We start from the raw sequence: 24,388 nt of genomic DNA on the forward strand, positions 1-24,388 counted from the left end.
TTCCTCAGCCATCCTCACTCACATTTGACTGCTGAACAAACTTTCTCTTTTCTTTAAAGTGGAAATTGTATATTGCCATTAATGTCTGTAATCACAAGACAGAAAGCTGAAAATGTTAACAGCTAAATATTAGCACGGACATGGCAACTTTCTGTAGACAATTGACATAGGGCTAGAGAGACAGCTCAGCTGGTACAATGCTTTTTGTGCACACATAAGGATTTAAGTTTGATTCCCTGAACGCATGGAAAAGCTGGGTACATGCTTGTAGCCCCAGCACTGGGAAAGAAGAGACTGGTGGGATCTCTGGGGCTAGCTGGCTGGTCAACCTGACCAAATCACTGAGTTCCAGGCCAGTAAGAAACACCATCTCAAAAAAGCTGGACAGGACCCGAGGAACAACACTCAAGGTTGAGCTCTGGCTTCCACACTCACACACACACTTCCCCTAACACACACACACACACACACACACACACACACAGGCACACACACAGGCACAAGCAGGCAATGCAAAATGCAACTGTAGGTTTGATCATTTTAAAGACTCATTTATATATGATGGAAGGTGGGGTGCTGCTGATTAGTAGGGGCGAGAAGAAAATTCGTGAAAGAGGTAAGCAGAAGTGAAGACTTGGCCACCCTAAGCCAGAGGACTGGGAAGCAAAGGGGCCGTACTGCACTCACCCTCTGCATCCCCCCGCAGAGAATGCTCTCATCAGGGGCTGATACATAGTCAGCCCTCAGACTCGTTGTTCCCCATCTGTGCCTTCCAAGAGCCATAGAGCAGAGACATTCAAACACAGACTCTGTGACTATGCTGAGTGGGTGTAGATTCCTGTCATCACTCCCTGCATACAATGCCATCTTACATTGAATTCAGCACTAAGAGTGATCTAGAGGTGGTTTAATATATAGGGGAGGATGTGAGAAGTTATATAAAAATACATGAAGAACTTGGGTCCCCAATGGCCTTTGGTCCCTTGATGCAATCCCCCATGGATGTCAAAGAAGGAAAACAAAAATCAAATGGGAAACAAAGCTACATCAGTACCAAATGATGTCACCTCATAGTGACCTCACTCCTGTACCTGCCAACAAATGCGTCCAGGGAACACCCTGGAAATCAGGACACGTTCATTAGACCCGGCAGGGACAGCACAGGAACGTCAGCACAAAGCAGGCACAGAAGAGAGGGTGGAGGCTGATGTCCCTGCAGATGTCACACCTAGACCACCCCTAACTGTGGAGACAATTTTATAGCATCGTGAGGAGCACCAGTTGAGGTTTCAAGCAGCTTAGATTGATGCCTCTCCTGGGAAATCTTAGCTGTGTCTCTCCAAGCTCTGTGTATTCTCTTTGTATAAGTCAAGAGAGCCGATAATGGTACTTGTCTGTGCTGTTAGTGTTAAATTAAATAATGTATAAAAGTCATTGAGAAAGGTGCTGACAGCTCTTAGAGGCAACGCACCTCTCCTGCTGCTGGGGACTAGAGCATCATGAACGCAGTGAGTGAACAGGGCCTTTCCGCGTGCTGTTTCTGTACCAGGCTAGAGCAGACAGCCCTTCACAAAGAAACACATGGATTCTGAGAACTATGGATGAGGCCTCTGGGAATCACCAGAGATAATTCTCCACTTTTATCCCCTTTAGTTACTACACTGTGACCGCAGCAGAGCGGGGACTTTCCTGTGATGACATTAAAAGAAGATGGGCATCCTACCTACAGAGTCAGTTTGAGTTTTCTAGTCTGTAAGCGTTGTGTACCGTGGCCCAGATGATGGGCTAGCGTGTACCTGCAGAGACCTTGGCCAGAGAAGGACTAGACTGAACTTGCTGTAATCCTGATGAAAGAAAAGATGACTGAAACACAAATTCTAATTCTGACACCTTGGTGGTTCTCACACTTAAAATCCCATTAGCTTGACACGCCTACAAAATACTCATATGTGCGACAAGATGTGGTTATTTTTAAAAAGAGGTTCTAATCGTTGTGTGGGGTGATGTATTCTTGGAGCATGGGCTTTAACTGTGCACCTGAATCTGTCAAATCCTGATGCCTGTGGTGCTAGCTCCAGAAGGTAGGAACTGAAAGGATTGCCCTGACCAAGCCAGCATTTGCCACCCAGAGTGAGATAGGAAGATGGTTCAGTCTGCAAAGCACTTACTACGTCAGCATGAGGACCTGAGTGATCCCTACTACCTCATTTTTTAAGTGCTGAAAAGATAGGAACAGGGGAAATCTCTGGAGCTTGCTGGCCAGCCAGCCTAGTCAATCAATGAGCTCTAAGTCCAGTGAAATACAGCATTTAAATGTATGTATGTGTATATATATATGGTAGAGGATGACTGGGGAAGACATTCAATGTTGACCTCTGGCCTCCTCACACATATTCATACAAACACACAAAACATATACAAAGCATGCTTGTGTGCTATGAGCCCTGCTCTACCCTCCCTGGCCAACCCCAGAAAGAGGTTGCATCATGGTCTGATTGTGAACTGTCCCCTCTAGGTTCACACATTTGAATATTTGATCTCTCATTGGTGCTGGGGAGAAGGGGTCATGGAAGCCTTCCGGACTGATGCAATCCCCAGTCCTGCTCTCACCCCTGGGTCCACCAGAATACGAAGAGGCATGCTCAAGCACTCAATGCCAAGGACCAAGTCAGTCCAGCTGCATGCCCTCCCCACCAGGATGAGCTACCTGTATGTTCCAAACAATGGGTCAAGATAAAGCTCTTCTCCTGTAAGGGTTAGAGCTGCAGCTCTGCTCTCCAATACTGGTTCTGGAGATTTCCTCACGAGAGGGCTCCAGGGTAAACAGTTTACCCCCTCAGAGATAAATTCACATAGAGACAAGCAGCACTGAGGTGACCGCCAACACCTTCCTTTTCCCATCCTCAGCAGCAGGGGGAGCCTCTGCCCAGGTGCTTATGGAAGGAAGGTTGGCTACTTGCCTGGACTACACTTCTATGCATGAAAGACAAAGCAGACAGAAAGAACAGAAGGTAAAAACTGTCCTCCAAAGGGACTTGAAGCATGACACAGAGAGGGCAAGACAGTCACATTCCAGCCACACTTCGCCATGTCTCTGGTGACATCCTCTGTGCCCCCCTCCACCCTGTTTTCTGGGTGTATTTCTGGGCTCTGAAGGGTTCACAAGCAGAAGACTTGGTTCCTCCTCATGTGGCACTCATGCTCAAGGAGTGGGCTCCTGAGAAACAAAAGTGTGGTGGCTAATTTGATTGACACTTTGATGGGATCTAGAATCACCTAGGGACCGACCTTGGATGAACTGTGGCAGGAAGACCCAGGCTAAATGCAGACAGCACTACTCTGTGGACTGAGTCCTGGGCTGAATAAAAACAAGAGACCTGAGCTTGGGCATTCACCTCTCTGCTTCCTGATCTAGGAGAGATTGTTACCAGCTGCCTCAAGCTCTTACCCCAAAACTTTCCCACCATGATGGAGTCTACCCTTTTCACTCTGGGCGAGCAAAACGAAACAAAACAAACCTCCCCTAAGTTGCTTTTACCAGGCATTTGGTCGCAGTAAAAAGTTAAGTAAGTACTGCATTAAAGAAAAGGTTATAGCTGCTCCCTCAGAGGTCTGCAGTTCATCCCAGGGGACCTAGGACCCTCACAGATCAGTAGTGATCTCCCCCGGCTAGTTACTGAGAGTTCACCTTTACCCTCTTAAAACACACGAGGGGGCTTTGTGTTATGGTGTCTTTTATTTTCTCTCCACTTTCTCATTGCCCCATCCAAATGTTTCTTAGCAGATGTCACTTCTTAAAAGAGGCCTTAGAAGACCTGCTGATTAGAGAGTCCTCTAAGAGAAAAAGAATGGACTCAGAAGGGGAACACCCAGGGTTACACATAAGAAGGGCCCAGACCACCAAGCGAGGGCATCATAGAAAGAAAGACCAAGGGCCAGGTGGGCTGCCATAGGCCTGGCTTTTCTTCCAGCCTCCAAAAAGACAGTCCTGCCTACACCTGGATTGAGCCAAATGTGACATTACATACACGTGAATAGAAGAGGTCAGCCAGGCATTGTCATACAAGCTGATTTCTACCACAGGGCGGGGGAGCCCCTCCCTTTACTTAGTAGGATTGCTATTGCTTTGGCTGCCACAGGCCCTTCCCTTTAGGCCATGAAACCATTGGAGGAAAGACCTGTGGAGTGTGCAGAGGAAGCTCAGCAGAGAGAAAGACTGGGCCGAGGATCAAGATCACAATAAGACCTCAGAGAAGCTCCACGTGATGTATCCAGCCCTGAGAGCCGGTGAGGACCCACAGAACAGCCTGGATGATTACCAAAGAAGAGAGGGAAAATGGGGCCACCTCCCTGCTGTGTGACGGAAATCTCAGCCACGTCCGTGCCTGTGAGTACCCTTTATTCTGCTCCTGCCATTTCTAGACAGAGGGCACCCAAAGGAAAGTCCTTACCTCGTCGCCGGTCCTGCCTTCTGTCTCTGGAGAAGCCCCACCCTCTATACACAGGGCTTCTCTGCAGTGCCCCCTCACCTTGGGAAACAGCCAGCACCCTTCAAATGCCAGGCGCTCAACAAATGCCAAGCTCAGGGGAAACCCTCCCTGCGTCGGTGAGCGGAGCAGCCAGCGGAGTGGGCAGGATGCGCCTGAGAAGCCAGTACCTGGATGTTGAGTCTCCCACGATGCGCTCCCAGGCCATAGCGCTTTGTTGTGGAGGCATGCAGCTGGAAGTCTGTGATTTTTAAGGTTTCCAAGCCAAGAGGTGGGCAACCTGGGAAGGACAGGGTTTGTTAGGAACAAAGACAGAAGAAACGAGTGTCTGCTTTTCCGAAACGGCTATGTGCTTTCTCCAACCAATGAGCTCCCAAGCCACCAGCATGGCCCCTCACCCAAACACACCCTGTGTTTCAGACAGGTTAGATCAGAGCAACCAGCAATGGCTCCCCAGCTCTCTGTCACTAGTATTTGCTTTCGGGATATATGGGCTCTCAGATACCAGACTGGCCTTGCTGTTGTTTGATGCCATTTGCAATTAAGGCCCCTTCTATGGGACTCAGAGAATAGCACTGGGTAGAAGTCTTCTAAAAACCCCATGCTTGAGCTCTGCAAATTAACCAGGACTTGTTGATTTTGCTTCAGCAACTCTGGCCTCTGTTGTGCATGGTAATGAGTAGAGAAACATAAATAAAAACCCTCTATTGTCTTCCTTATTGGCAGAATGTTTAGCTGTGAGAACAGCTCTCGAGCACAGCTTGACCCAGCAATCCATGCCAGCCAATGACTGCCCAAGTCTATACAACCATCCCTACACATGATGGTAATGATGGCATCTGGGGCTGGACTCCAGGTCTCCTAGACTGGGCTACACTCTCATCCAGTGACCTGCTATCATGTCCCATTTGGGGCAAATAGTAACACAGCATCAAAAGAGAGTCTCCTCCTACTATCGTATCAAAGCAGCTGCCAGAGGCAGCTGATTTGATACCATCTGATTGGAGAAGAAAAATGGCTCTTGAGTAGATGTGAACAGAGTCTATTTCTACCAGAAATATCAGACAACATCAAACATCAGAGGCCACACTCATTGGGAAACTGGAAGTGCCCTGGAATCAAGGGTCCTCTGGGGACATGTCTGCAGACTCAGCAAAAGGCCATGATAACCTCAGGTTAGAGGGGTCTAGTGAGGTGACAGGGACTCTGTGGTTACCTGTATGAGAAAGTCCACCCAGGCACTGTAGGCAGACAAGTTCAGATCCACCAGGAGCCAAGACACCATGCAGTCCCCCTGAACCTCTCAAAAATGGAAAGTGGCAAATTGAGACCTGAGGCAAGTTACCTACAGAGGTGCCAGCTGCCAGCAGAGCTGTGCAATGGATCTAGTGTCCAGAGTCTCAGCTTCAGGCTGGTAAAGGACACTGTGTACCCTTGGGCCTGCTGACAGCCTCTGGGAGGCTTCCTGGGTTGGTACCTGACATTAGCCATCTACCTGGCCTGGCATAGGCAGATGAATCCTGCTGTTGTTCTGACACACTGCGGGAAGACAAGTCAACTTCCAGTGATCAGTTGGTATAGTATGGCTTCCAGGAAAGGGTCTTGTAGCTTGGGAGGTGGGGCAGAGAGTCATGTCCTTGGTAGAGCATTGGTGAGGGAGTGTGAAGTGAGTGAGAACAGCATACAGAAAAGAGAGATGTAGGCAGAGGCCACACAGTAAATGGGGGGGGGGGCATTCAATGACTTTAGAGGGTGTGTAAAAAGGTAAGAGGCACATGACCGAGGGCAGTCCCTTTCAGTGAGTGGAGATGTTAAGCAGGAGAACCCCCTTTCTGGGGAGCCAGACCCGTAACTTCCCAAAGGCACTCAGAGTCAACAGTTACCATGAAACCCCTGCTTCACAAGGGTCTCCCTTTCCCCCTTCCAGGTCTGGAGGACACAGGGATCCGACTCACATGGGTCACATGTCTTTGACATCAAGTGTTAAGTGAGTATGTCTCCATCCTGTCTACCAGGAACTGATGATGCTCATGTGTTACAAGTGAGCAAGACTGTCCCACAACATCCTTTATAATCCCTAATGCTTGTCTCCTATGCTGGGGTATCACTGTGGACCTTCTCAACCCACCAAAGCAGTAGAATGCCCTGCTTGTCATGGTCTGGCAGTCATAAAGCTTGACCCCTGATGATAAACTTGAGCTTGAGCCCAGATGATAAACCTATACCTCTTTGTGGGTCTGTACCCTCCCAACTGTAGCTTCAGAACAAGGAAAAAAAACCATCTCTCAGCTGTTTCCCTGGGCTCTCAGACCCAATGTTCTCCTGTAGCCATTACAGGCTGCGTCCACAGTTCCAGCAAGCTCTCAGGGTAATGCTCCCTTACTTCCTAGGGCCACTAGGATCAGGGGTATCTAACAGCCTGCCACTTAAAACCTGGCTGGGATTTGGGTTCAAGAGCCCCTAACTCCTCAGCTCTGATTCTTCTTCATTGCTTCTATCTGCCGCTGGGTCCTTGGCGTTCTACTGGTGACCTCATCTCAACCTGTCGTGCTCTGGCCACTGGCAGCATCCTCAGCCTGTGTGAGAGGCCCCATGCTTTCTGGTCCTGGCACTGAGCTGGCCACCAGTAATGGGCTCTGCAGATAACTCCTTGTGTTCTGAGTATGACCTCTGCTCAGCTCAACTCTTAGTCTCTGAACCTGAGGGCCCAGGGCGTTAGAGATCAGACTTGGGGCAAAGACCCTGGCTCTATCTCTCCACACTCCAGTACTCAAATCTGTGGCATCTCCATGCAATCAGGTCAGAAATGCCAACAGTAGCCACCGTCATTTGTGAGACTAAAAGCCAGCACTCAGCATAACATCGAGGAGAACTCCATTACCTCATTTAGCCCTGCAACCTCCATTCCTGTCATTTATAGTCAAACAGGCAGATGCACAGGTAGACAGACAAATGGACAGATAGCCCAACACAGTGACAGTGACTGCTATTCAAAGCGTTTCTTCTAGAAAAAAAAAGAAAACATCTCCTACATATATAAATATTTTAGTTCAAAAAGAAACTACTTGAATGAAGTTATATATCTATTAAAAATTGTTTCCCTGGTGAGCAATCCCCATTAAGATATCCAAGGTAAGGAAAGAAGTGCCTGTGAATGGGATATTCGTCGTTGTACATCTCACACTGACTCAAAAGCAAAGTGGAGTTTAACATGAGCAGCATCTACTCTTGACCACAGCTAACAAAGAGCATCACAGAATAATCCAAGATGTCCTGCTCCCTTCATCATAAAATTGCTGGGCAGGGACTTTGATGGGAGCCCAGATAAATGCATGGGCTCTGCCCACTCATAGACTGTGTCTTCCATGAACCCAGAACTCTGTTACTGGGATTTTTTCCTTATTAGAACGTGCTATCTTTAGATGATGTTGTTTTGTTTGGAAGTCTTTCCCATCATCCATGTAGAAGTAGCTAGCTATGGATCCGCCCCAGGAGAACACAATGCCCTTGAAAGGCAAAGATGAAGATATGAACCACGTGGGTTAGAAAGTGTTGTTTGGCTGAAGGAAACCAACAGAGCCTCAGTTTAACAAGGATCACTGGATGGACAGAGGGACAGGGCAGGATAGAACCAGAGCTCCCATCAGCCAAACTTGTTCTTTGGACCCCTCCTGGGTCCCGTGGCACACACTGGCACTGCAACACACGTATGCTCTCCCAGCGCACACACATATACACACTGTAGAATTTTTAAACATTTTAAAATTAGCAAAAGCTGAAATCTAGAATAGTTTAAGGACAAACCTCTCTCCCACATTTCTTTATACAAAAATCAACAAGGCAGCAACTTCAGGTTATAGTCACACAGCCACTAGGTGAAATTTCCTAGGTCTGTCTTAACTTATATATTGAAAGTTTGACATAGGAACACCCTGTTAGGAAAAGGGTGTTTCTTACACTAAAGATGAAAACGTAAGACTAGGAAAACCATCTTTTTATTTCAGACTTTAAATCTAAGTCTAGAGTACTAAGATAGCCTCCAAACTCCATGCTTAACCCTGATGAACATCAGTATTTTTTTTTGCCTGATTCATTTTCCTCCTCTTGATTCCCTGAGAACATTCTGAAGGTTTCTAGAAGAGCTAGTGGGTGTTTAGAATCAGCAGAGACAGCCTCCTCCCACCCAGTACACCTGCAAGTCCTCTGCACTGGAGTGATAGATAAGGAAGGTAATTAAGGTATCACCCGAAATTTGTTCCCACACAGGAGAGTGGTGGGAGGGGCCATGGAAATGAGTAGAACAGTATGGAGGCTGAACAGCCTCAAGAGCCAGAGAGGAGCACATGTCATCAGGACACATCAAGCCATCTGAGAGCCACAGTCCTGCACGAGGAGGCAGGCAGTTCCCCTCTCCTCTGGCCAGAGGGCAAGCAGAGAGTAGAGAAGACTTCAAAGAAAAGGAGCAACTCACAACTTCCTTGGAGCCACACTCAAGTCTCTGACTGGTCCCTGAAGTGAACTTCAGACTGTGCTCTGGGTTTTAGATGACAGCCACAGTGAAGAGAGACACTAACAGTAAACCCCAAGGTGGTTTCTCCGGGGCAATGGAACCACAGGAACACCCATAGCATGGATGAGGGGCTCCAAGCACATCTCCATCTCCTTAAACTCAGAAACCCAGAAGAGCAGAGCAGAGATGACGGTTGCATTTCAGCTACAGTCCTTGACCTGCCTGTAGCTGTGCAAGATTACCCAGAGGTGACTCATGCATACAGAGGGATGACTGAAAAAAAATCATAAATATGTTACCAACTAAACTATCTATTGACAGCCAAGGGAATCGGGGGCACTTTCAGACATACAAGTACTTGGAAAATGTACCTGTTTCCACCATAACCAAAAATCATGGCTGGAAACTGTAAAGGGTTCAAGTTAAATAGGCACAATGGTGCACAGCCCCAAAGACGGTAAGACAGAGGATGTTTCTAACCAAAGGCCTCCAAACAGGAGGCAAAGCAAGAACGACATGTTACAGTGTCTTTGGTTTACAGTGTCGAGGAAATACCTGCCCTGCCTACCACAATACTATCTTCCAGCACTGAGGGTGTTCCTATATCCTTCAAGATGCACTACAGAGGAAGATAGGAATGTGATTGCACTGGTAATGGCTACAAGCATTCTTAAGCTTAATTGAAGTCTCTGTGACCAGTAGTTTAAAAATAAAAAACCTCTGTTTTGGAACGGTATATATTTTTATTATATGCTGAGCCATGTGGTGATTGCTATGTATTGAGGCTTCAGATATAGAACGCTTGAGTGCTTGCCTAACAAGCATGAAGCCCTGAGTTTGAGCCCCAGCACTGCATAAAACCATACCTTTAAAAAAAACCACTAGAATTATGGATGGCTCATGCCTAGAATCTCAGCACTCTGGAAGTGGTGGCAGGAGAAGATGCCCAAGGTCAACCTCAGCTATACAGTGCCAACTGGGGCTTCATGAGATTTGGCTTTAAAAAAAAGTTTTGAAATAAACAGGAAACCCATTCACAGCCCTTTGTGCCTCCTCAGTATCTCAGTATTCTGGGTCATCCTGTAGCAAGGACCTATTCCCCAACAAATCCGTGCCCAGAGTCAATAGCCACCACACCGACCTGAGGACAAACTCTTTTCCGCCATAAAAACAAACATGTCTTTGACCATCAAACCGAGTTTTACCCACTGTTTAAAACAGGCTCTAATCCTGAAAAGCATGTGGGTGGGAGAACATGGGAAAGAGTGTGAAAAAAAAAGTCTTTAGGAAAATATTAATTAGATATCCGAGATGTGTCACAATCTGGAGAAGGCTGACAGTCCCCAGAACTGAAGCCACTGTCTCTTAAGGCATGCAGCTCTCGGAACACGCTGTGCCAAATGAAGCTCCATCTCCCAGTGCTGCTCCATCTGTAGGCAGTGGAGAGAGCACCTCTGCCTCATCTCTGCTCAGGACACACTTCAAGATCTGTCCCTTGCTAAGATTCTTATGAAAGACACTACCATGGTGTGTCGCCACCAAGCTAAGCGTGACAGGAAATTTTAATTGTCAACACGACAGTCTCGAATCATGTGATAAAAGGATCTCAATGAAGGATTGCCTAAATCAGATTGGTTGGTGGACATAACTGTAAGGGATTTTCTTAATCGGGTTAGTTGAGGTGGGAAGATCCACCCTGAATTTGGGCAGAATCGATTCATTGATTCTGAACTATATCAGAGTAGAAAAGGGCAAGCTGAACAGGCAGGCATGCATCCTCTCTGTTCCTGGCTATGGGTGTGGTGTGACCAGCTACCTAAAGCTCCTGCTGCTGTGGTTGTGATAGCCCTACAAGGATGGACTATAACAGAGCTAACACAAGCCTCTGGAAGGCTGTTTTTTTTGTTTTTTTTTTTTTTTTTATCAAAGCAACAACGAAACTAGAACACTCTGTTTATCAGTTCTTGAACAAATTCCAAGGGTACCTACCTATCGCCTTTGATGTCAGAGGCAACTCTGCAGCCCAGAGAGTATAGAAAAGAGAATAATTGGCATATGACTTGGTGGCACCAACCCAAAATAGCTCCCCATGGAATACTATCCCCAGGGTAATGTTGCAAAGGTCAAATCTTGAAAAGCAATCTATAAGCAATCAGGCTACTGTGCAATCAACTCCCCATGAGTCAACCCCTCTGGACATCATGCCACTTAACCTTCACAATGTTCACAAATATTTTCCCAGAGATAAACTGAAACTTGGAGAGGATGGACTGACTTAAGCAATTGCTAAGTAACCAAGTTCAATTTGAAAATCAGCTGTGACAGGAGATCCCAACTACACTCTTGATGCTCCTTCTTGATGTGCCAAAGTAAAATACCAAGGCTTTGGGGGCACTGGGGGTCATACCAGGAAAAGGGCTGCAACTGGGAAAGCCATAACTCACTGGCAGAGGAGCTATGATCTGCAGTGGCTTCCTACCACTACCGAAGCAGAGAATTTTTGAAGATAAAGAGTAAGTGGTTATCTTGAATTATTGTTTTCATTGCTGCCTATAAACCCAATAGGATTTACTTATGGAATTCTTTGCCTTTCTGAACTTGACATTCCATCTCACCAATAAAGAGTGTGGAGTCTGCTTCCTGGCACACTGAGACTGTGTTTGCCGTGGCTCACTGTCTGACTCAGATACCAAGAGCTGCTCGGAAGGGCGTGGGAGTCTCTCAGGGTCTCGGGAAGTCTATGAGCTAATCTTGGTCTTATCTAACCACCCTTGGAAAGCTCATTGATACCCAACACAACCAAAAAGACCCTGATGATGTGCTCCACTGCATCGCTGGGACAGAAAACTGAATGATCCAGCACAAAGACAAAAATCTCTGGAAGAACCTAGAAAAATAGATACCCGCATTCCACCCAAAGATTTGACTCACTGACAGCAGCTCTCAGGAAAGTCTTCTGAGGTTCCCAAATTCTAGCTGGCATCTTTCACCTACACAATGAAAGAAAACTAGAGAGTTTCTTTCCCAGTCACTCACAGTCCAGCAAAGGAAATTCATCATGAACTGGGAAGCAAGCCCAAACCTTGAACCTATGGAGTCTTTCCCAGGAGGCTTCAGCCTCAAAGGATCTGGCCATTTATCTTCTCCTTAGATGTCCAGCTCAATGGCTGCCTCATCTGAAACGCCTCCTACACTCCATTCCCAACCACTCCACTCATCCTATTCACCTTGCCTTGGGGGCCAAACTACTAATGAAAGTTCCACCATCTCAGATAGATTAGTCTACCTCCTTGAGCTGGGAGCCTCAATCACAGGCCTAAACATTTTCTATCATAGAATCCCTTAAATGGCATGTATCAGAAACTACTATGACTGATAATCACTAAATCACCATGGGAAGTTCATATTTTCCTCACCCATTGCTATTAAAGACCCTAGAAGGTAATTACTTATTCAAAACAGACTGCTTTACGAATAATACACATCCATGGTCCACCTATGTTATTATTTACTTCACATTTTTATTTTATCAGATAGTTTCAGTGACTCTCAGTAGAAGATAGAGACAAATGTCTTATAGACCTTGGAAAAGGCAAAAATAAAAATTAAACATGATGGAAAAAGCACTAACTTCCAAAGAAAAGACTAATGATTGATTTGTTTTTAGGTTTAAGCACATCTGTTATTCAAAGCACACCCTTGGTGGTGTAGAAAGATAAGCCAGTGGGCAGAGACAAGCTGGGATCCGGGTGGCTAACGGAAGACTCACTATTGTGCTGTTTTTAAGGGAGTCAAGCAAACAAACAAAACCCTCCCTGCAAATGAGAAGAATGGCAAGGAAAAACTTGACCTAAGTGGGGTTGAACGAAATAAGTCATTCTAATGGCAAAGAAGAAGCAGTAGCCACTGGTCACCGTGAAAACACAAAGTAAGAGCACAAGAAAAGAGCAGCACATGCCGCCAACATGAATAAAATAGAGAGGACTGACGAGACCGAATGTGGGCTTTTAAGGAGGAGAAGCAACTGATGGTGGGAATGCTGTTAGTCAAGATCAACTTGGAAAATTCTCTGCCAGTTCTCTCTCTCTCTCTATCTCTCTGTCTCTGTGTGTAGTGTTTGTGTGTAAATGCTCATATGTGTATATGTGTGTGCATATGAGCTTGTGTTCACGTGCATTTGGAGGCCAGAGCTCAAGATCTGGTGTCCTCTCCGTTTGTTCTCTGTCCTCTTTTGTTCTTAGAAAGTTTCTATTTAACCTGGAGATCACCTCTTTTGCTAGACTGACTGGCCAGTAATTCACGGATCCCTCTGTCTCCTCCTCTCCTGGGCTGAGATTATAGGTGTGTATCTCTGTGTCCACCATTTTTATTTCCAACATAGAAATCCAAACTCAGGTCCTCATGCTTGCAAAGCCAACTATTTTACCAACTGACCTAAGTCCCTTGGCTCTCCCTAGCAGTTCTTATCAAAGATACACATTCCCCACGACTGAGGAACTCTACTGCAGGTATACCCCAAAGACTCACCCACAAAAAAAATAATCCTAAATGCACTCTGTAATAGCCCGAAGATAAAAATCTGCAACAAACACCATCAATAGGAAAATGAGTACAGACAGTGGTATATACAGTCCTTCTATGGAATACTACAGCTCCGTAGAGGATGCAGCAACATGGATGGGCTTCATAAACATGATAAATCGCAAAAGAAATCAGACGCAAGACTGTAGGACAGAAGTCCACAATATTACCAAGTTTAAAAGCACACGGATCACCTCTGATCACAGCAGTCTTTAAGGGGAAGCAGGTTGGGGGTCAGAGCAGGTTTCAGAGACGAAAGCACAAGCTTCCTGTAAGCTGCAGTTACAATGACACACTTGCACACTGTGCAGAGTCCATGACAAGCCGCATCAACGTGTGGTGATGACACACGCCAGGGCGTCCTATCCTTATGTCCCTGTAGTTTTCTCTGTACATGTCAGCGCTCAGTGATATTTTAATGGGCTTAGCTCTGCCTAACTACTACGTCATAAAAACGCCGAACCAGGACTATTTATCCAATTTAAAAGGAACAAAAGAGATCTATGCTGAATGTGAAAAAGACAGTCTCCAGGGTTACATAGGATATGATTCCATGTATCCAAATGTTGTGTGACAGTAACAACATTTGGAGATTATATCTGCATTGCCAGGAGTCTGGGACTGAGCATGGAGCCAGAGTTGAGGAGCATCTATAAAGAAGAAACACAAAGAGCGTCTAATGGCATAGGAGTGTTTCCAGAAACCACAGATGGTACAGCTGCACAGACCTGCACACACACACACATGCATGCATGCATGCACACACACACACACACACACACACACACACACACACACACACACATACATGTATAACTAGGAGATTCTGAATATCTGAACATGGTCTGTCTTTGTCCAAGTCAGTTTCTCGACTCTATTACTTTACTCTAGTCATGTAAAACATCAACACTGGTAGGGGGCAGAGTGAAAGGTGAATGCCACCCTTCTCCTGGTACTTTTGTGTGTGGAGGGGGCGACTTCTTGTGAATCTACATTTATTTCAGATAAAAACAAAACAAAAACTTTTTCTTAAAGGGGATTTTAAAAGATAAAATTTCTTCATCCTAAACTCAGGATGACCTGATGCATCTCAGAACTCTCAATTACTCAGAAGTGTCTTGCCTTCAGGGAATTCTGGTTTAAATTTTTGTAACCACTCCCAAACTTGCACTAGAAGCTCAAGACTCAAAACAGGAAAAATACTTGAGCCTAGTACCAGATGTGGAAGAACAACCACCACATGTGAGTCAGATGAATACAGAAGGGAAAAACTGCTCCCGAGTGTGTCCCCAGCTTTAAGCCTGGCATCTATGGCAGCTGGAAAATTAGACACTTTCTGATACCTTCTTCATTCCTGGAGCAGGCAGGCCCCTATATCTCTACAATTTCCCACAATTCTCATCATGCATCCTCAGAAAACACCAGGACAGACATGGGGAGGTAAATTATCCCAAAAGCAAACAGGAAGAACAGCAAACAAGCCGAGCAGTGACCACTGAGCAACTTGGGCCAGTGGCTTGGGTGTAGACATTTGATAATAGGCCAAGTCTCTGCTCAGGACTACCACACAGATGCTTCTCTTTATTCTATCAGCCTGACCTGGCACATGGGTAACCAAAAGTCAGGTGTGGGACCATGACAGCCCAGGATTACAGAGAAAGGGTTGAGGAGAGCTTCAACCCCACCTATCTCAGATGAGGTGGCAGGAGCTGGTGGCCTCCGGCTTCCCAACCTGGTACCATAAAGTCAACCACCCCACTAGCAACCCTAGTAGGAGTGTATTACCTTGACAGTTATCAGGCTTTGCTCTTGGGGTTTGGCCTTCTTAAGCCCCCAAGTGTTCAGATGAAGTATTTCCCAACACCCCTGCCCTGACCAATTGTACACAGCCACACAAACCTTGCCCCAGAGACTCTGGCCACCTCTCCAGGGGCATAAATGCCCACTTCTTCCCCCAACACCCAATTAAATGAGCTGTCTCTCTGAAGCAGTCTCCTGAGAAGGCTCAAACACTCAGCACAGACCAAGATCCCGCATTGCATCCACCCACAAAGAGGTGCACATTGGGGTATCCCTGGATATCCCAAAGGGAGAAGTAGAAATGGGATGACAGTCAAGTAGCTTTCAGCTTTGGAGAAGGGACCAGAAAGTCACATGTCAAAGGGTGTGGGCACAAAAGAAGGCGGAGAAGCAGACAAGAGTTCAACCAGCCTGGAAGCTGATCATACAGCAACACCCAGAGTGTACCTAAGATACCTGAGCCAACTGATATCACATGCTAGCTACACAACAGCTAAGCACAGATTTCTCTTGGGGATGTTCTTCAAGGACAACTTCCTTGGCTAAGGGAGTCATCCATCCACCCACATAACATTAGGGGACAGCATCTCTACTGCCCATCACCTTCCAAAAAAAAAGTATGAACATGTACAATGGACAATACTTTGGATATGACATGGTAGACATCTGGGCCACTTCAGCCTTCTGGCACATCTTTATTAAGGTTCCTAACATGGGCTAGGAGATGGATTCCAGGTCCTGAGAATATCCAGTGGTCTGGTCTGTAGCCCAGCCTTGCTCAACATCATCCTACAGATGTCCTCACAGACTTCAGACTCTTTCGAGGGCTTTGTCACTTGTCTTCAGTGTGAACCTTCTAGTCAACACCCACAGTCTCTCTCCTTGCCTCAGGTGCAACAAGGAACCATTATTCCTCCCCTCCCATGTATTATCAATCCTTCCTTTAAAAGACATAGAATACTTTTACAGGCTAATATGAAAGGATCCAGTGAATCGAAGGTGTGATGGCTGCCTTTGAGGCAACTGACCCCATCCGTGAGGCCAGCTCAGGAAAATAATCTTGCCAACAAGAGCGTCTGTGACAGGAAAGAGGAAATGTCATGTGTACACTGCATGTCTATGGGCGTGTGCGCCTGTGCAAGTGCATGTGTGCGTGCATGTGTGAGTTGTGTGTGTGTATACTCGCATGTAGAAATGGGCCTCCAAAAATCTTTCTGAATTGCTCCCCCCAATTTTAATAACTTCCAAATCTGAGAAAGAAGAAATAAGAAAATCCAACCCAACCCTTCTGCTGAAGTTACTGAGAAAAAATTTGGAGGAAATATGTTTTAAAATATGTTTGAAAGCACTCGAGAATTCACCAGATACTGAAAACCCCTCCAGGACAGACTTGTTGGCAGCAAAACTCCTTTTTTTAATTCTTTATTAATTATAATTTATTCACTTTGTATCCCCCCTGTGGTTCCCTCCCTCCTCCCATCCCAATCCCTTCGTTCCACCACCCTCTGCATGCATGCCCTTCCCCAAGTCCACTGATAGGGGAGGTCTTCTTTTCCTTCCCTCTGATCCTAGTCAATTAGGTCTCATCAGGAGTGGCTGCATTGTCTTCTTCTGTGCCCTGGTAATGCTGCTTCCCTTTCAGGGGGAGGTAATAATCAGTTCATGTCAGAGAAAGTCCCTGTTCCTATTACAATGGAACCCACTTGGATATTGAACTACCATGGGCTACATCTGTGCAGGGGTCTTAGGTTATCTCCATACATAGTCCTTGGTTGGAGTGTCAGTTTCAGGAAAGACCCCTGTGCTCAGATTTTTTGGTTCTGTTGCTCTTGTTGTGGAGTTCCTGTCCTCTCCAGATCTTACTGTTTCCCACTTCTTTCATAAGATTCCCTGCACTCTGCCCAAAGGTTGCCCATAAGTCTATTTTTGACAAAGATGCCAAAACCATTCAATGGAAAAAAGACAGCATCTTCAACAAATGGTGCTGGTCTAACTGGATGTCTACAGGTAGAAAAATGCAAATAGATCCATATTTATCACCCTGCACAAAACTAAAGTCCAAGTGGAGCAAAGACCTTAACATAAAACCAGACACACTAAACCACCAAGAAGAAATAGTGGGGAAGAGCCTTGAACTCATCGGCATAGGAGACAACTTCCTGAACAGAACACCAACAGCACAGGCTCTAAGAGCAACAATCAATAAATGGGACCTCATGAAACTGAAAAGCTTCTGTAAAGCAAAGGACACTGTCATCAGAACAAAATGACAGCCTACAGATTGGAAAAGGATCTTCACCAACCCTATATCTGACAAAGGGCTGATATCCAGAATATATAAAGAACTAAAGAAATTAAAAAGCAATAAATCAAGTAATCCAATTTAAAAAAAATGGAGTACAGAGCTAAACAGAATTCTCAATAGAGGAATATCGAATGGCAGAGAAACACTTAAAGAAATGTTCAACCTCATTAGCCATCAGGGAAATACAAATCAAAACGACCCTAAGATTTCACCTTACACCCATCAGAATGGCTAAGATCAAAAACTCAAGAGACAACACATGCTGGAGAGTTTGTGGAGAAAGGGAAACCCTCCTCCATTGCTGGTGGGAATGTAAACTTGTACATCCACTCTGGAAAGCAATCTGGTGCTTTCTCAGACAACTAGGAATAGCGCTTCCTCAAGATCCAGCTATACCACTCCTAGGCATATATCCAAAAGAGGCTCAAGTACACAATGAGGACATTTGCTGAACCATGTTTGTAGCAGCCTTATTTGTAATAGCCAGAAGCTGGAAATAGCCCAGATGCCCCTCAGTGGAGGAATGGATGCACAAATTGTGGTATATCTACACAATGGAATATTACTCAGCAATAAAAAAAAACAAGGCAGCAAAACTCTTAAGTGCTCCTGAGGCTAGCACCCCAAAGTGACCACAGGCTGGTGGCAGATAAGAAGACCCATCACCAGAAAGGGACTTAAAACTTTATCCTAGTTCCATTGTCATCACTGTGATAAAATACCCAAACAAAAGACACCGTAGAGGAGATAAGGGCTTATCTCAGCTCACAATTCTAAGTTACGGTTGTCACTAGTAAGTCAAGGTGGCAGAAACTTAAAACAGTGGGTCACATCACATCCACAGTAAGAGCAGAGAGAAATGGACACGTTCTTGCTTACTTATACTTACTTCTATTTCTCTATTTTTATACAGTTCAAGACCTGCTGCCTAGGGAATGGTGCCTCTCACACTGGGATGGGTCTTCTCAAGTCAATTACTTAATTAAAAGAATTTACTGCAGATAGACCCACAGGTCAACCTAAAGTAGACAATTCTTCATTTGGACTTTCTTCCCAGGTAACATTAGATGGGGTCAAGTTGATTATTAAAGCTAACCATCACATAGAACTAGAAAACATCATCCTGAGTGAGGTAACCCAGAAACAGAAAGACAGAAATGGTATATCTCACTTATAAGCAGATATTAGCCATTTAATATAGGATAGCCATACTAAAATCTACTGACCTAAAGAAACTAAACACTAAAAGGACCCTAGGAAGATGCTTAAATCTCATTCAGAATGGCAAACAGGACAGACACCAGAAGCAGTAGAAGAGGGAGAACAGGATGGGAGCCTACCATAGATGTTCTCTGAAAGACTCCACCCAACAGGGATCCATGCAGATGCTGAGACACATAGCCAAACTTTGGGCAGAGCACAGTGAGTCTTAAGGAAGAAGGGGGGGAGGGATAGAAGGACATGGAAAGAACGGGAGCCCCACAGGAGACCAACAAAGCTAAAGAGTCTGAGCCCAGGGGGTCCTGCACCAATGGAGACTGATGCACCAATGGAGGACCATGCATGGAGAGGACCTAGACCCCCTGCTCAAATGTAGCCTATTGATGCCTCAGTCTCCATGTGGGTCCCCAAGTGAGGGGAGCAGGGGCTGCCTCTGTTGTGAATCCAGTTGCCTGCTCTTTGATCACTTGCCCCTGGCGATGCAGCCTTACCAGGCCACAGAGGAAGATGATCCAGGCAGTCCTGATGAGACTTGATAAGCTATGGGCAGATGCAAAGGAGGAGAACTCCCCCTTCAGTGGACTAGGGGAAAGGTATTGGAGGAAGAGGAAAGGAGGAGGGTGGGACTGGGAAGAGTTGAGGGAGGGGACTTCAATTGGGATATATAATGAATAAACTGTAAAAAAATTAAAATAACTTGTTTAAATAATTTTGAAAAAAGCTAACCATCACAGAGGCTACAGGACCTGAGCCTCAGGATCAGGTCAGAAACATAGCCCAATCTACATACTGTACACTCAATATATCCTCCCAAGGGACAGAGTCCTTTCAGTGGGCACCTCAGTGTCCATCTTCAGATGGAATACACATTTAGCTCCAAAAATGACTGCAGAAGCTCATAAGAATTGATTTATCTTTATCTGAGAACACTCTGTTAGAGCAGAGATTTCTTTGATGGCAGGCTGTTGGTTGGAAACATGGCCCCAAACCCATCATTGTACCTAAGGAAACATGCAACTCCCCTGGTGATGGTCACCTCTGTGGCACAAGTCATGAGTGGATGAGGCAGTTGAGAGTGAGTCCTAGGCAAATCTGTAAAATGTCTTGCTGGTTTTTTTTTTTTTTTTTTGTATGCTGTATTACTAAGCAAAAAGCCAATAATCCTGGAATCTTTCATTTTGAGCTCTGTTTAGCTGCACAACCCTGGCCAAAGCAGCTCCCTCCCCTTAATCTACAAAGAATGGAGAAGGAGGAAGAAGAAGAGGAGGAGGAGAAGAAGAAGAAGGAAGAGAAGCAAGAGGAGAAGGAGGAGCAGGAGGAGGAGAAGGAGGAAGAGGGTAATACCCATAATGCTCAGCACAATGTTGGGAAGGTCAGACACTGGGCAAAGAATCTGGTTATTACAGACACACTTAATACATTGCCACTGCTATTAATATAAGCAGGAAAATGATCCCGAATATTGAAGTTTAGAGCAATAAAGATTCAACATTAGTGACAAATAGTTGAGAATTTCATAGCTACAGCTCACGGGCCAGCACTCCTCCACGAGACTAGAACTAACTAATCACCTTTGAGCATTCTTTTTCTATAATTTGGGGGTTTGGTTTTTGGGTGGTTTGTTCATTTGTTTTTGGTTTTGCTTTGAGACAGGATTTCATCTATCCCAGGCTGTCCTCCAATGTCTGTGTTGCTGAGGATGACCTTAAATTCCAAAAAACCCTGCCTCTATTTCTCTAGTGCTGGTCTTATAGGTGTGCACATCACATCTTTTGTGTGCAGTTCTGGGATGAAACCTAAGGCTTTATGCATGGCAGGCAAACACTCTGTCAAACTATATACCCAGCCTCCCACTGAACATACCAGGGTGAGTAATTATATGACCAAAAGTTTCACATGGCTGCAGGATGTCAGGACTAGTATTGCAGATTCTATAAATAGAAAACTTTATCTCTGACCCCAGAGACTATGTGCTGAGTTGGGAGACAAGAAATATCCAATGAAGGCTGTGGGCAGCTAAAAAATCACAATGATATGGGCTTCCAAGAGGGAGGGAATAGGTAATATGGGAGCAACTTGAGCAATTTAATGGGAAAATCTTGATAAGACAGCAATGCCCCCCCCCCCGTAGAAAAGTTTGAGCTGCTGAAATGTCTGCACTCCCGCATAAAAGCTAAGAATAGACACAAGTCCAGACAATCTCACTACAGGGTATCTATGACCAGACAGCCATGACAGGAGTGGGGCAGGGACCCCGCAAGAGCTTCACTTACTCTCTCTGACATCCTCATGAACCACAGGGACACCATGATCATCACTGGCAGCTTTCTCAAGACTCTTGCTTCTTCTGCCTTTTCTGCTGTTATTTTTGCCTAGAAAGAAAAAAAAGAGAAAGATAATGTCACTTTGTGTATCAGAGAAGCCTCTGGATGAGAGAAGTTGCAGTCCTCTCCTGCAGAAAGCTGTTTCCAGCTTTGCTCCCCAGTCCCCAGACTCTTGGACTCCAAGGGGTCTGTGGTTAAAGCAAAAGATGCTCAGTGCGTATGGAGATAATTACCCCTCATGGGACCCAGGCACAACTTAACATGCTGTTCAGTATGGTAAACCCACAAAGTGCTGCTGGGCCTCCCAGAGGAACTGGGAGTAACAGCTGGAACTGGAGGTCAAGGCTGGACGCAGACATCAAAGCCAGCATGCTCCCCCATGCTGAGCTCCACACACCCAACTCTCTCTACGGCTAAGGTTTGCGGGCCTGTGGGCGAGTCTATTGCGCACTAACTGGGGAGTGACCTGGGAGTCAGATGTGACCCTGCTAACCTTCCAGTTTCTCCTTATATTTTTCTCCTACCCCTGTTGTAACAACACTTGGCATAAATTGTCCCCTGAGATAAGGGACATGCAGGTCTCCTGGGATAGATGTGTAGAGGGCACACCTAGCCCTCTACTCTCATGCTGATTGGCTCCTTCCCATCTTTAAACTGCCTTTCCTGATTCCTCACTTCAGTCTAATTCTCCTTGGAGGGGAACTGATAGCATCTGTGTAGAGTCAAGTTGCCTCCAAGCAAAGCCTAATCCAGGGGTTTGGTTGCCCATGAAGTGCTGAGGGGGAGGAAGGAGAAGTAGGATCCAGCTAGGGAAGGAACCAGGCAAGTCTGTTGGGCTCAGCTCATGGCCTAGGACTCTGAGAGCAGGAATGGCATCATACAGAGCTCTCGCCATTTGAGAGGGCTTCCGTATAAAGACTAGCCAACCCAGGGGTGGGGGTACAGCCTTCCCTTCCCAGGAGTGGAAGAGATGTGAGTCAGCCACAGTCTCCAGACACGTACACCCAGGATGTCCCAAGGGCCACCAGCCTGACCTCTCTACTTCATTCCCTCTTCAACAGAGGAAGACAGCAGAGCCTGCCACGCAGGAAATTAGAGCAAAGACACAAAATGATACCTGTGAAACACTCAAGGTATGACAGACAGCTCTTCTTTCTACCTGGGCAGCATTATCCCAAGGCCCACATGCAACCAACAGTAGCCCATGTGTTAACAGCTAACAGGGGCAGCAGGCTCCAAAATTTATAAGATGTGTTCACTGAAAGGTTCAGCCCTCCGAGGACAGGAAGGACATTTTACAATTGGGAACATAAAGGTGTCAAGCAGTGGTCCTCAACCTTCCTAATGATGCCTTTAATACCCTTTAATACAGTTTCTCATGCTGTGATGACCATAAAATTATTTCATCTCTGCTTCATCACTGTAATTTTGCTACTGTTATTAATTGCAATGTATATATCAAATATGTGATCCCCAGTGATATCTTGACCCACAGGCTGAGAATCACTGGCCTAGAGTGAGGTGGAGGGCTTTCCAAGGCCACTGCCAACCAGGACATAACAGTGCTAATGATGGACTCCAAAGGGCCTTCCCCGCCAGCACAAAGGCCTCTTCCACAGACCTTCCTCCTCCCCGCCCCCCCCCCCAGAGCAAGAAAGGCACCATATGGTCTGTACAGATGAAAGAAGAAAGAGAAGTGGAAATAGCGTTCAGAGAAGGAGCCAGAATCAAATCAACATCTCCATCTGGGCCGCGTGACAACGCAGAATTCCTTAAAAGTAGCAAGCGGCACCGCTAATGCCGGCCACATGTTCTATTCTGGTCCTTGGTGATAAATATAATTCCTCTGGCTTAATAGAAAACTATTTTTCCCTTTGCTACACAAGGAGCTTACAGTAGCAAACCCCCACCCACTCCAAACTGAAAAGCCCTTTGCTTCCCTGCAGTCTCTGTTTCCCCAGGAAATTCCAGGCCTCTGGGCTCTACACTCTCCTGAAGCAGGGAGCTGGCCCAGGGCTCTGGCAGTTCTTCCATGTTTCTTGGTAAGGAACCCATGGCAGGAGGAAAACCCACCACATGAGTTTCCCTCGGTGGCTCCCCAGAAATGCAACCTAAATGTCTCTCTCAGAAATGTATCCTGCAGCACACTTGTGTGTGTGTGTACGCGTGTTGGAGTGAACATGCCGGTTTGTCACGCACGTGTGGACATCAGAGGACAACCCCAGTTGTTCCTCAGGCACTGTCCACCTTTTTTTTTTTTCTTTAATTTTAAACAGTGTGTCTCATTTACCTGGAATTTGCCGGTTAAGAGCCCAGGGATTCTCCTGCCTCTGCTTCCCCAGGGCTGGAATTATTTTAACAAATATTTGAACATGGGACCTGATCTGGATATGACCTGAAAGCCTCCTCCTGAGGACTAGTTCTTGTGGTATCAGAAGGCGCCATGCAAGCTTCCAAGCAAACAAGAGTCCTACCCACCTACAACAAAGACCAGCACAGCATGTTCGAAACAGTGGCACACATACTTTGGCATTAACTAATAACTCTAACTGGACCTAGAGCTCACTTATGCCTTGTACTTGAAACATAGCTAGCTCCTTCAGGGCTGTGAAGACCTTGGTCTTGGAGGAGAACCTACATCCACTGCTTTATTAAACCAGCATAATCCCTAACTATATTCTAAATATTTATTCTTAGCCTCATAGATACGCGTAGTTCTCACCCCTCATCAAAGAAACTTCTCTTTGCAACAGGTAAAGACTATGACAGACAACCACAGCCTACCAAAATGCAGAGAACAAGAGATTATAGGGGGCCCTGTCCCAACTGATGCATCTGCAACATAATTTTTGCACCTTAGGTTCATGGATCATTGAAAAAAAAAAAAGAAGAAGAAGAAGAAGAAGAAAGAAAGAAAAATTGTAAGAGCCAGAGGAACCGGACATTTTCCACAGTTTTGCCACCTAGAAATATGAGAGAGACCACATCTGTGAGGTCTTGTCTACTTGGCTGCCTAAACAAAACCTAAACAATGACAACACCAGTGGATACTCTAACATGGAAAGAGGAAGTGCTCAAGGGGTCTCAATCCTAGGCAAAGAACTGTAGGCAACCAAGGAATGTTGAAAGCAGGAGAAACAATTTTCCAGTGAAAAGCCTC

At 45.8% G+C, this 24,388-nt stretch overlaps 1 protein-coding gene across 1 annotated transcript in view; it reads right to left on the reverse strand.

Moving 5' to 3' along the window:
* The window catches only part of Cpxm2 (carboxypeptidase X, M14 family member 2), a 106,653-nt gene that overhangs the window by 74,505 nt on the left and 7,760 nt on the right, over positions 1 to 24,388 (reverse strand). Inside the window, exons 2-3 of the mRNA XM_055608890.1 lie at positions 21,178 to 21,276; positions 4,658 to 4,767 (exon numbers count right to left, since the gene is read on the reverse strand). Coding sequence (XP_055464865.1) covers positions 4,658 to 4,767; positions 21,178 to 21,276 — 209 coding nt within the window. The remainder of the gene's footprint in view (positions 1 to 4,657; positions 4,768 to 21,177; positions 21,277 to 24,388) is intronic.

This window comes from Psammomys obesus, unplaced genomic scaffold (genome assembly GCF_907164565.1).
Source record: "Psammomys obesus unplaced genomic scaffold, mPsaObe1.curated_primary_1811, whole genome shotgun sequence".
Lineage (NCBI taxonomy): Eukaryota > Metazoa > Chordata > Mammalia > Rodentia > Muridae > Psammomys > Psammomys obesus.